We start from the raw sequence: 11,373 nt of genomic DNA, 5'->3' as shown, positions 1-11,373 counted from the left end.
AAAAGAGGAAAAATAACTTATCGACCCAAGAGACAAGTAAGTGAAGGTGAGTCTGTGGAACCTAGCACTGGTTTGAAGGTATAGTAGCATATTAGCCTTTCAGCATTAGAGAGAGTCAAACAACGGATGTAAAATATGGAGTTAGTACTTCATTCATATCAATCAATCCCTTTCTCTGTTTCTATATATATTATAAACCTTAAAACCAGAACGATTCTGTAGGAAAATGAAAAGCTCAAAAAGCTTATTCAGCTACTAGATTTATGGGTTTCAGGAGATAATTGTTAACTACTTGTGATCTGTGGTTTTTGGCCCGTTTCTGTTGGTGTTGTCATTTATGGATGGTTCTTCAAAAGGAAAACAGACAGAGACACACACACACACACACACACACACGCTGGAGACATATGACCCACTTCAAACTGAGATTTTTTTTTTTTTGTAATCCAGTCTTTAATTCTTTTCATGTTAATGAAAAAATATACAAAAACTTCTCCATTTCATATGTAGTACAACATTTCCATTTCAGTAAAATACTTCATTTAAAAAAAAAGAGAGAGAGAGTGATTCCCACTTTATTTAGGTTTACTCAGACATCTCACAGTATTTTGAGGTTGATCAAAAAAATAAAAACTCCCAATAGATCCTATCCCTCCTCCTCCTCTAACTGTAACACGATGTAAAATAAAGCCATGAACACAGTGTAAACTGCACTGTCGTCTGAAACGTAAACCCAAAGAATAGACAGCATTCTGCAAAAGAGAAGAAGAAGAAGACGAAGAAGAAGAAGAAGAAGAGAAAAAGTAATCCCATTTTTAAGAGCAGAGCTTTGCTCCACGGTCAGAGCGGAGAGAGAGAAGGACACTCTGAGGACAGACGTGGAGAGCGGTCCTTCATGTTAGTTCCAGTTGAGGTGGTGGAGCAGGCTGTAAATGTGTTGTGTTGAGCAGAGAGTTGAGGAGAGAGAGAGCACAGTCCTGTGTACTGCAGATAAAGCCCTCGCCTTTCTCTCTCTCTCTCTCTCTCTCTCTGGGGTAGTGTTTGCTTTAAGGCAGACTGAAACACAGCTCCATGTTCTTCTCAATGTAAACTTCAAACCACACGCACGCGCACACACACACGCACACGCACACGCACACCTAATTCTTTGTTAATGTGAATGTGGTCAGTGTTTTCCCCAGGGGGTGGTCAAAGTCCCAGGCGACCAGGAATGTGATTCTAAAGGGGTGATGTAGGTCAAACACACACACACACACACACACACACACACACACAGAACTTCAGGTCCGTTGGGTTGGCTAAAGTTCCTCGAAGAAGGCCACTCGGGATTTGGTACTCTGTAGTGTCAGCTGTGGGAGGAGACAAGAGTCATGATAAGTGGGCAGGCAACAGTAACTTAACTTACAAAAGAGACAGACAGGCAGACGCAGACACACACACACACACACACACACACACACACACACACACACACAACACACACATACAAAAACCACAGCCTTAAAATAAGTGCAAAATCATGTATGTTAAGATGGTTAATCATATTAACCAAGAGGTAATATGACTATTAAAGAGACATTCATACACTGTTCAGTTTCTTGCAGAATGGTGATAAAAAATGTGTTACCCTATGCTCATTGCCTTATGGCTGCAATTCTAGCTAACTCAGATTTAGACTTGGGCGGGGGGGGGGGGGTTTGCCCATCTGTTGTGTATGTGTGAGAAACACCCAGTTCATTAGTAAAGTATAAATTAAATCCACTGTGACACCTACAGTTGGAAAGACACAAACACTAAGGCACACCAATCCTCAAATGAGAGGATTTACTCTATTGTTAACGTCAATAAGCCTGTGACTGATGGGCACTGGGTGTGTATCTTTCCGGATAATTCTGAGATTTATTCCTGTGTTCATTACTCCCTCTGATCAGTTGTCAACACATTCATCCAAACAAAGTCTCCCAGGGAAAAAAAAAAAAAGTTCTGAGGTTCTTCAAACTGAATGTGTCATGAAAGCTAAATTGGAAACACAGAACCAATAAACAACTATGAAACTGGAAAAAAAAGGAAAGAAAGGAATACAGAAAGAAAAAAAAACGTATAATGTCATGGAAATCAGCTGCTAACCTCCAAGACAGAGGGTCCGCACTAATGAGAGAGTGAGTACAAAAAAAACAAAAAACAAAAAAACCTGCCGAAAGATATCCGCAACACTGCAGTCCTCGACCAATCGCGCTCATTTCACGCTTGTCGAACCCTCTCTGATTCAACGACCCATTTACCTTCACCTCCCAGACCTGTTTAAGGTGTGCCTGGGGCACTTAACTGAGGGTCTTTTGATTAGTTTGAACATTTTTTGGCTAATGCCACGTTCTGCGGGTTTCGATCGCTTGCAGCGGGGCGCGTTAAAGCGCACGGGCGAAGCCAGAGTCGGCTATTAATCATCCTCTCGCCGGGGCGACCTGGAAAGGCAGCGGCCCTCGTCTCTTGGCTCCCTTAGGCCAGACACACTCGGGCCCCTCCACCTGTCCTGATCCAAAAAGCACGCCGTGCCGCTAAACAATAGTCATCAACTTGGCAGGCTACGCCGAGGCTTCGTGTCCTCTCAACCTGCTCCAAATGCCGCTGCTGACGCCCAAGCCCTTTCCCAAAGAGCGCGGTTTCATCTTCATTTGGCCCCTGACGAGAAAAAAAAAAACAAAAAAAAAAAACGACCAAACGGCCGAGTCCGCGCCAACGTCATCTCCCTCTGCAACTAAGGCGATCCCATCAATTCAAATGACGGATAACGAGAAAAAGGAATCAATTAGTGCTACTCTAATGAGTACGTTTCACACCAGGAGAGATGAGTAAGGGAAAACGTTGACAGCTGAGCTCATAGCTCTCGGTTTTGTTTTTAAGATAAATCTGGGGAAACGGAAGGCGTATGCTTTCGTTTGTTTATCGGTCTGAAGCTAACGAAACAAATCAGTTCCGCGCGATCCCGTTTTCTGCGGCAGACCCGCCTGGAAACGCTGAAAGGGTGGAAGCGAAATATCTGTGGATTTTCTCATTTCAGGCTCGTCAGCCCTGTGACTGCGCTGATTAGTGAAGTTTACGTACAAAGATCTGATGAGAGATCCCTTTTTCCTCTGACAGATTTGGAGAGATTGTACTGTGTATTTTATATTTGCACTGAATCAGAGACCGAGCTCATGAGTACGTGTGGGATGTAATTACAGAGAACCTGAGGGAAAAATAAATAAATAAATAACAATCTTAGCTACCTCCTGCGACTCCAGAGTTTATAACAGCGGTGTAACAAAGCATAGGCTGACATAACTATGACATAAGGTTCTTCTCATATGCCTACATTCCAAATTTCCCAAGCGGAAATGAACCGTCTCAAGTCGTATGCAACCATCATAAACGTTCGTTGTGCAGGTCAGGTTTACATCCATATTACATCCTTTTTTTTTTTTTCTCTTACGACAGGGGTGCTCAAGTTTTTTTAGCAGCCACACGTTTCAGAATTCATTCATGTTAATCAAGCTTTTGCCCACATTTAGATTGTGTTTTGTACTTGCTTTGGTCTGACTGTCTTTCCACTGCTGTTAGCACTGCAGCTTCATATTTGGCTTAGTGTCATGTGACTCTGCTCCCTGGCTGCTATTGGCCGTCTTTATCCCAGTCCTGTTCTCCTCTGTCTCATGTGACTCTGCGCCCTGGCTGCTATTGGCTGTCTTTATCCCGGTCCTGTTCCCCTCTGTGTCATGTGACTCTGCTCCCTGACTGCTATTTGCTGTCTTTATCCCGGTCCTGTTCCCCTCTGTGTCATGTGACTCTGCTCCCTGACTGCTATTTGCTGTCTTTATCCTACTCCTGTTGCCCTTTGTGTCATGTGACTCTGCTCCCTGGCTGCTATTTGCTGTCTTTATCCTACTCCTGTTGCCCTTTGTGTCATGTGACTCTGCTCCCTGACTGCTATTTGCTGTCTTTGTCCTAGTCCTGTTCCCCTCTGTGTCATGTGACTCTGCTCCCTGGCTGCTATTTGCTGTCTTTATCCTACTCCTGTTGCCCTTTGTGTCATGTGACTCTGCTCCCTGGCTGCTATTTGCTGTCTTTATCCTACTCCTGTTGCCCTTTGTGTCATGTGACTCTGCTCCCTGGCTGCTATTTGCTGTCTATATCCTACTCCTGTTGCCCTTTGTGTCATGTGACTGCATCCTCTGCTCTTTTTTATTCCCCTTATCTCATCCCTTGAAGGGTCTTCACCTCTTGACAGACCATCAGTGTAAAGAAGAATTAGTTCTTAAGGGACTTGCCTGGTAAACAAAAAAACAAATATTTGGACTGTCAGACAGAAAAAAAACACAGTACTCCTCATCAATTCATTCATTCATTATCTTTTCCCAACCAGCTCCACGAGCTTTCATGACAGTACGGATGGATTTTGGTAGGTCTTTGCTTTCTTTCTTTCTTTTTTTTTTTTAAACCCCTTCTCCTGTCCATTTTGGTTGGACACGCTGGTCCAGAATCCAGTTGACTCCAGTCGACTGGTCTCTCTGGCATGAGCACACTCGGCCAGTCCTGTCACCTCATAACCAGTTTGCCCAGCGGCAGCTGCAGCTCTTTCCATTTAATCAAGCCAAACAAGCTGGGTCTCAAAGTCCAGCAGGTGCTTTTCAGATCTATGGAAAAAAAAAAAAACCTCGCTCTCTCTCTCTCTCTCTCTCTCTCTATATATATATATATACACACACACACACACTATGGTGGTGAAAGGGTTTTTTCCAACTTTGTTTTTTGCCTCGCAGTTTCCTCTGCATCGCTCTTCAGTGAGGTTCTGTCATTTTATTTGAAGAGTAAATAAAAAAGGTATAGAGTTACTGGTTGTTTTCTTTTGCCTGCGCTTCATTCCTAAAGGACTTCTCTTTTGAGAAATCTGGAGATCTCAAAGGGATGGGGAACTCTTAGGGTTTTAGAGGAACTAACAAGCACACAGAGACCTGCGTTTGAAAACAGTACGTGTTTTGCCGGAAAGCATTCTGAGAAAATGCTACGTTTGTCAAACCGAGGAACATGGTTTTCAAATTCTGCTGTATTTTGGCAACTGGCTGCCCTTACCTTCACTTAAAAGCAAGAAATTAACCTAAGCAATTAACTGCGTACCCAAATCTTGTCCCCTCAGGGGGTCTCTTAAAAAAAAAAAAAAAAAAAATTAAAAATAAAAACCTTCAGAAAGTGGAGGACAGTAAAAAGACCACATTATAATGGAAATTCACTATTTTTGCTTGACCTTCAAAACTTTGGCTAACATAATTAAAGCCATTTAAATGTTTAAGTGGAGGAATTAGACAGTCAGCGCTACGAGGCGCGGTGATTATTAGAACATTGCAACGTTTTGGCTCGGTACAAGCCCAAGGTACGAGATCACAGTAACCATCACAAGACAAAAATGACGGTAAGTTATGACTCTGTCGCATGTTACTGCCTTCATGAAACAGATCACCAAGTCTGTTTAGATGGTTATCAACCAAACTAATCCTTCCCTGTAATGCCAGAAAGATTTTTCTAAGATGTATTGAGCGGAAATAAGCCCGCTTGCATTCCAAACATGGTAGCGTCGCTTGGTAACCAAAAAAAAAAAAAAAAAGTAAATACAATCTTTGAATCAGTTACCATACAGTGAAGAAAAAGCATGTGGATTAATATGAGAAATGAATGGATATGAACAATGAAGCTGCGAGGTTACGCTGTCCTGGCCATAGCATGAAGGCTAATATACGCTCAGTCATCCAACATGTCGCTGGTCACAACCAATACTGCCTGTCATTTGTCCTCACAAGATTTAATTCACTCTCCGTAACTGCCAGTGCGAATATGTAAACCAGCTGTTCCGGCGCTCACATACATGGCAGTGGATGACAAAAGAATAATCCTCTTGTTGCAAGAGCTTTTTAAAGTCTGACACAGGCAAGTATAAAGTGCTGTTATTGAGCATTTATGGTCAATAGCAGCATGGCTGGAATGCTAATGATCCAAACAGTGTTCTGGAACATTCTATTTTAGAATCAGCTGACAACTGATAAATGTAAACCCAACATTCTTTAGGATTCTTGGTGTGGAATTCCAAAGTTCCACTAAAAGTCACGTGGAGTTCCATAATGACATCAGAGCGTCCTACGTTTGAAGGCGCCCACCCGTCCACCTGTAACTGTGAGCGTGTACCTTTTTGAAGTTGCTCTGCTTGCTGTTGCCTTTCTCTGCATTCTGGTTGTGCAGGATGTCCAGGGGAGTCTCCCGTTCCTTTAGCTTCAGAGACTCAATCTCAGTCTTCAGCTCGTTGAGCTGCTCTTGGAGGTGTTTGCTTTTCTCCATGTACTCCACCCTGTTTGGAGGAGAAGAAGAAAACGGGCGAGTTGCAGACCAAACGCCTCACTTTCAAACGCATAAATAATGGCTTGGGCATCGAGGGAAAGAACATTTGAAATGCTTCAAATGACCGAGCTGTTTCCAAAGTCGTTTTGTAATTTATACGCATAATAAAACTATTGTTCCATGCTAAATGGTCTGAGGCATGTCATTTAGTTTTTTATGGCTGGTGACTGAAGTCAGATTTTGGGACTTTGCAGTGGTAAATTCTGTAAAACCACCATCACTGTAGTGTGTTAATGAGTGACCTGAAATCACCAGACTGAATTTACGAGGAGAGTACTTCGACAGACATGTAACTGACATTAGCGGCAGCGTGGCATCTTTCAGTGGATGGTTCTGGGCGGTGTTGTGGGTACGGATCTCATTGATCAACGCGCCAGAAGTAGACGGATTACTCACTTTTCCTTCTCGATTTCCATCGACAGCCGTTTCATGTCGGTGTCTTTGAAGTCGAAGCTGAGGTTCTCGGTGCTGAAGTTGAAGCTGGGGATGTCGGCGGGTAGAGCGTTGGAAGAGAGAGCCGAAGGCTGGAACGACAGGACAAACACCCTTAATATGAGCGAGGGCATCAGACAGGCCAACACAGAGAGGAAAACTAATACATTTACCATTGGCTCAAAGAGTTAAGAGGTCTACACGTAACTCTGAAACGCCCCAGGATAGCAACAAAACAGTACACTAGTGTTCCTTAACTCTTATCTCAGCATGTTGGTTTTGAGAAAGAGTGAGGATGCTCAGTAGCTCTTCTGTGCTTAAATAAAAGATCAAAAGGGCAGGGAAAAAAGAAAAAGAAAAAGAAAATGATAAAAAACAAACGGTCGGACAGAATTTCAGACATACTGACCTCTAACAAGTTACTGGAGGAAAAGAAATAAAGTACAAATAATATGCTAATCGTTTTGGTAACTGCGTCTATCCTTCTCAGTGCTTTGTGAAACCTACTGATTAGATGCCCTGCTGATCTGAATTGTGGCTATGGGAGCTATGAGAGGGAAAAAGAAAAAAAAAAAAAGAGGTGGGGGGGGGGGTGTAACAGAGCACTCTAGCTGAACACGTACACTAATAACTTGGCTTAAATATAATGGCCTTGAGGTGGCAGCTCTCTCCCTCTCTCTTTCTCTCCCTCTCTCTCCCCCCCCCCACCTCCCCTTCTCTCTCTAGTCACATTTACATTTCCACTTTAATAGCGTTTATAAACCAGCGAATCGTTTTCATGCCCCTCTTATTCAAATCAGAGGCTTAAGAGATCCCTCTGTAACCCGGCATTTGCTAAGAGGCTTTGATTTAGTCATACGTTGGGGCGGAGAGCGTTCCACCGACTGCCGGTCCTCGACCTCAGCTGGCATTTGTATTCTATAGAGGTACTCTTGTAATAAGTACAGTCTTTCTCCGAACCGTTTCACCCCTGATCAGCTTCATGAAACCAGCTATAATCCTATTCGGCCGAACAGGCCGAGAAGGCAATCCTCTTCCTCGAGGGCCGAAACCTCCGCAGGGCCTTTTCTTTTCTTTTTTTTTTTTTTTTTTTTTTTTTTACACGAAAGCTAAACAAACATGCACCTGATTCAGAGACGGGGAAAGGGGTTGGAATATTAGATTCCAGCATGTTAGATGAGATTAGAGCGGCTCTCTCTCCAGAGGACCGCTTACCGAGCAGCGCGGCAATTCCTTCCCCTGGATACGAAAATGCGTTCCACATGTTTGGTTCTTTTCCAAACTCACTAGTCTAATCTTTAAAAACCCTTGTTACCTGAACGAGAAGTGCTAGTGTTCAGGGAGTAGAAGAAAGAACATGAAATATTTTGGGACCGGAGGGTGAGGAGGAGAGGGGAGGGGAGGGAGAGAGAATGGTGGGGAGCAGGGGGGGGGTGCCAGGGGATCGTTTTTGGGAACACTGCCTCAGAAAAGCAGCGGTATGGCAAAGCGGCGTGAGGTGGCGTAGTCGGCAGAGGGGGGGGTCGTTACCGAATAGGCAGATTTGGTGGTGATCTCCAGCAGCTTGTGTTTGGCCCGTCTCTCGGATTCCCGCGCCTCCTGCAGGTCCTGTTTCAGCTGCTCCGCTTCTTTTGCCCTGAGAGACCAAAAACAAACAAATAAACAAACGAGCAAAAAAAAAGGCAGTCAGGGAGCTTTCCCTAAAGACCCCTGATCTCAGCGCTCATCAATCTGCCATTTAAGGTCTAAACAAAGCGTTAAGGATCTGCCTCATTGGTTATACTGGGGATTAGTGCGTCTATCTAATTGGTTTTAGAGTGCATTGATTGCTTAATAACCACACAATCAGCAACAGCAATTAACATGCTCAAGCCTTTAGCACCCAAAGGGGGAAATAAACCCTTTTTTCCCCCCAGTTTCTTAGTAAGTCTTGTATTATCAAAGACCACGTTATGATGGAAACATGCACTACGTTTTTGTCTCTTTTTTAGGGGGTGTATGTCTGTGTGTGTGTGTGTGTGTGTGTGTGTGTGTTTGACCTTCAGACCTTTAATCCAGCAAACTGAAGTGTAATACTTCCAAAATGAATCCTCTAGACGAGACGAGGCTTCATGTTTTTGTTTCGTATTTCCAGCAGAGAGTAAGACATGTGAAAATCAATAGACCATAGGGGTTCAGGGGGCCTGTCTGACTCAAATAACAGAGCCAAACAGTCGACACAGCCAGCCCAGAATCCCAGCGATATCACTACACAGGCACGACACAGCCAGCCCAGAATCCAAGCGATATCACTACACAGGCACGACACAGCCCAGCCCAGAATCCCAATGACATTACTACACAGGCACGACACAGCCCAGCCCAGAATCCCAATGACATCACTACACAGGCACGACACAGCTCAGCCCAGAATCCCAACGACATCACTACAAAGCCCAGCCCAGAATCCCAGTGACAAAACTACACAGGCACGACACAGCCCAGAACAGAATCCCAATGACATCACTACACAGGCACGACACAGCTCAGCCCAGAATCCCAACGACATCACTACAAAGCCCAGCCCAGAATCCCAGTGACAAAACTACACAGGCACGACACAGCCCAGCCCAGAATCCCAATGACATTACTACACAGGCACGACACAGCTCAGCCCAGAATCCCAATGACATTACTACACAGGCACGACACAGCTCAGCCCAGAATCCCAACGACATCACTACAAAGCCCAGCCCAGAATCCCAGTGACAAAACTACACAGGCACGACACAGCCCAGCCCAGAATCCCAATGACATTACTACACAGGCACGACACAGCTCAGCCCAGAATCCCAATGACATTACTACACAGGCACGACACAGCCCAGCCCAGAATCCCAATGACATCACTACACAGGCACAGCACAGCCCAGCCCAGAATCCCAATGACATCACTATACAGGCACGACACAGCGCAGCCCAGAATCCCAACGACATCACTACAAAGCCCAGCCCAGAATCCCAGTGAAAAAACTACACAGGCACGACACAGCCCAGCCCAGAATTCCAACGACATCACTACACAGGCACGACACAGCCATACCTTTCCACTACAGCTTTACAATTATACTTTATGATAGTTCATAGCCATTTACTGAAAGTGCAAAATTACACATAATAGGTTTTAAAAAAATACTGCAGATAGGACGGATGGATGGATGGAACAGACAGATCTTATTTTTGGGTGTGAAGCCGGAAGTAATTATGAATGATTTTATATATGAATAAATAGATGAGTGACATTAGGGGATGAAATAACGGCTGGAGCGACGGACAGACGCGTTTACCTCCGTTCGGACTCCTCGGCCATCTTCAGCGCCAGCATCTCGGCCTCTAGCACCTTCTGTTCCATGAGCCTCTTCTCCTCTTCGCTGCGGATGGCCGTCACCTTGATCCTCTGCATCTCCTGCTCGGCCTCCGCCGCTTTCTGGGCCAGGAGCTTGGCCTCCTCCTCCGCAATCTGGGCCTTCTCCGCCAGGAGGTCCGCCGTCTCCTCCGACCGCAGCTGAGCCAAGAGAGGCAAAACAAAACGGTTTGATCCGAATTCCACAGCGGCCTAAAACCGAGGCGAACGCCGACGATACCCTCACTCTGCTGAGGTTTGTTATTTGGGTTCACCCTGCTAGCCTATCGCCCCCCCCCCCCCACCACATTTACATATTTACATTTACATGACATATACATTTATGCTTTTAGCAGATGCTTTTATCCAAGGTGACTTGTAAGACAGGCATAAATGATACCAAGCATGTGGTCATTAAGATGCTGTCTGTTGCATAAGTGTCACTACTACGTTCAGTATCAGACCAGATACAAGTGACAGAAAAGCTGAAGGCAGTAAAAGAGCGATCCACAGACTGATACGGGGAGAAACCGTACTAATGGGCCGTGGCTACAAGACGGCCTCAGCTGTCTGATACGTGTGATGGAACAAAGTGACATTTTAACCAATAAAACGCATTCAGAGTGATATTATGAGTGCGTATTGTCACTTTGATAGAGCAAAATGAAATTTTCAACTAAAGTTGATAACTGTACACTTTCGTCAGTATAGCAAAATAAAAAAAAAAAAAAAACAACATGTAACCAACAGCACAACAGCTGGACATTTTGAAAGACTGATTTCAACACGCTTGTGAGTGGCCGGCCGTTATTTAATGAGAGGAGTCCACAGATTCAATCTTAAATCTAATTGCGTATGTCGAGAGATGCAGTTGCCTCCCAGGCCTCACCAAAGCTTCATTGGCCATATGAGTCTCGTCCTGCAGCTGCAGGAGTCTTCTCTCCAGATCATCCCTCGCTCTCTCTGCCTCCTCCCTTAAGTGTTTCTCTCTCTCCAATCGCTGCCTCTCCATCTGGGAGAGAGAAGAAGAGAGGGATAAAAGAAGTGATTGCAGCAGAGAAAATTAAAGGAAAAAAAAAGAAAAAAAAACTGAAATGGATTGGTAGAGTGGTGAGGCTGAGGCAGAGCAGAGGCCACAT

At 44.6% G+C, this 11,373-nt stretch overlaps 1 protein-coding gene across 1 annotated transcript in view; it reads right to left on the bottom strand.

Annotated features, from left to right (window-relative positions):
- Positions 1-565: 565 nt before the first annotated feature.
- nf2a (NF2, moesin-ezrin-radixin like (MERLIN) tumor suppressor a) overlaps positions 566-11,373 on the bottom strand; it is a 26,563-nt gene continuing 15,755 nt past the window's right edge. Inside the window, exons 11-16 of the mRNA XM_030791409.1 lie at positions 11,124-11,246; positions 10,179-10,396; positions 8,383-8,488; positions 6,817-6,944; positions 6,211-6,370; positions 566-1,349 (exon numbers count right to left, since the gene is read on the bottom strand). Of these exons, the coding sequence (XP_030647269.1) occupies positions 1,299-1,349; positions 6,211-6,370; positions 6,817-6,944; positions 8,383-8,488; positions 10,179-10,396; positions 11,124-11,246 (786 nt within the window). The 3' untranslated portion in view covers positions 566-1,298. The remainder of the gene's footprint in view (positions 1,350-6,210; positions 6,371-6,816; positions 6,945-8,382; positions 8,489-10,178; positions 10,397-11,123; positions 11,247-11,373) is intronic.

The sequence above is a fragment of the Chanos chanos genome, chromosome 14, assembly GCF_902362185.1.
Source record: "Chanos chanos chromosome 14, fChaCha1.1, whole genome shotgun sequence".
Classification (NCBI taxonomy): Eukaryota; Metazoa; Chordata; class Actinopteri; order Gonorynchiformes; family Chanidae; genus Chanos; species Chanos chanos.
This window is presented reverse-complemented; position numbering and strand designations above follow the sequence as displayed.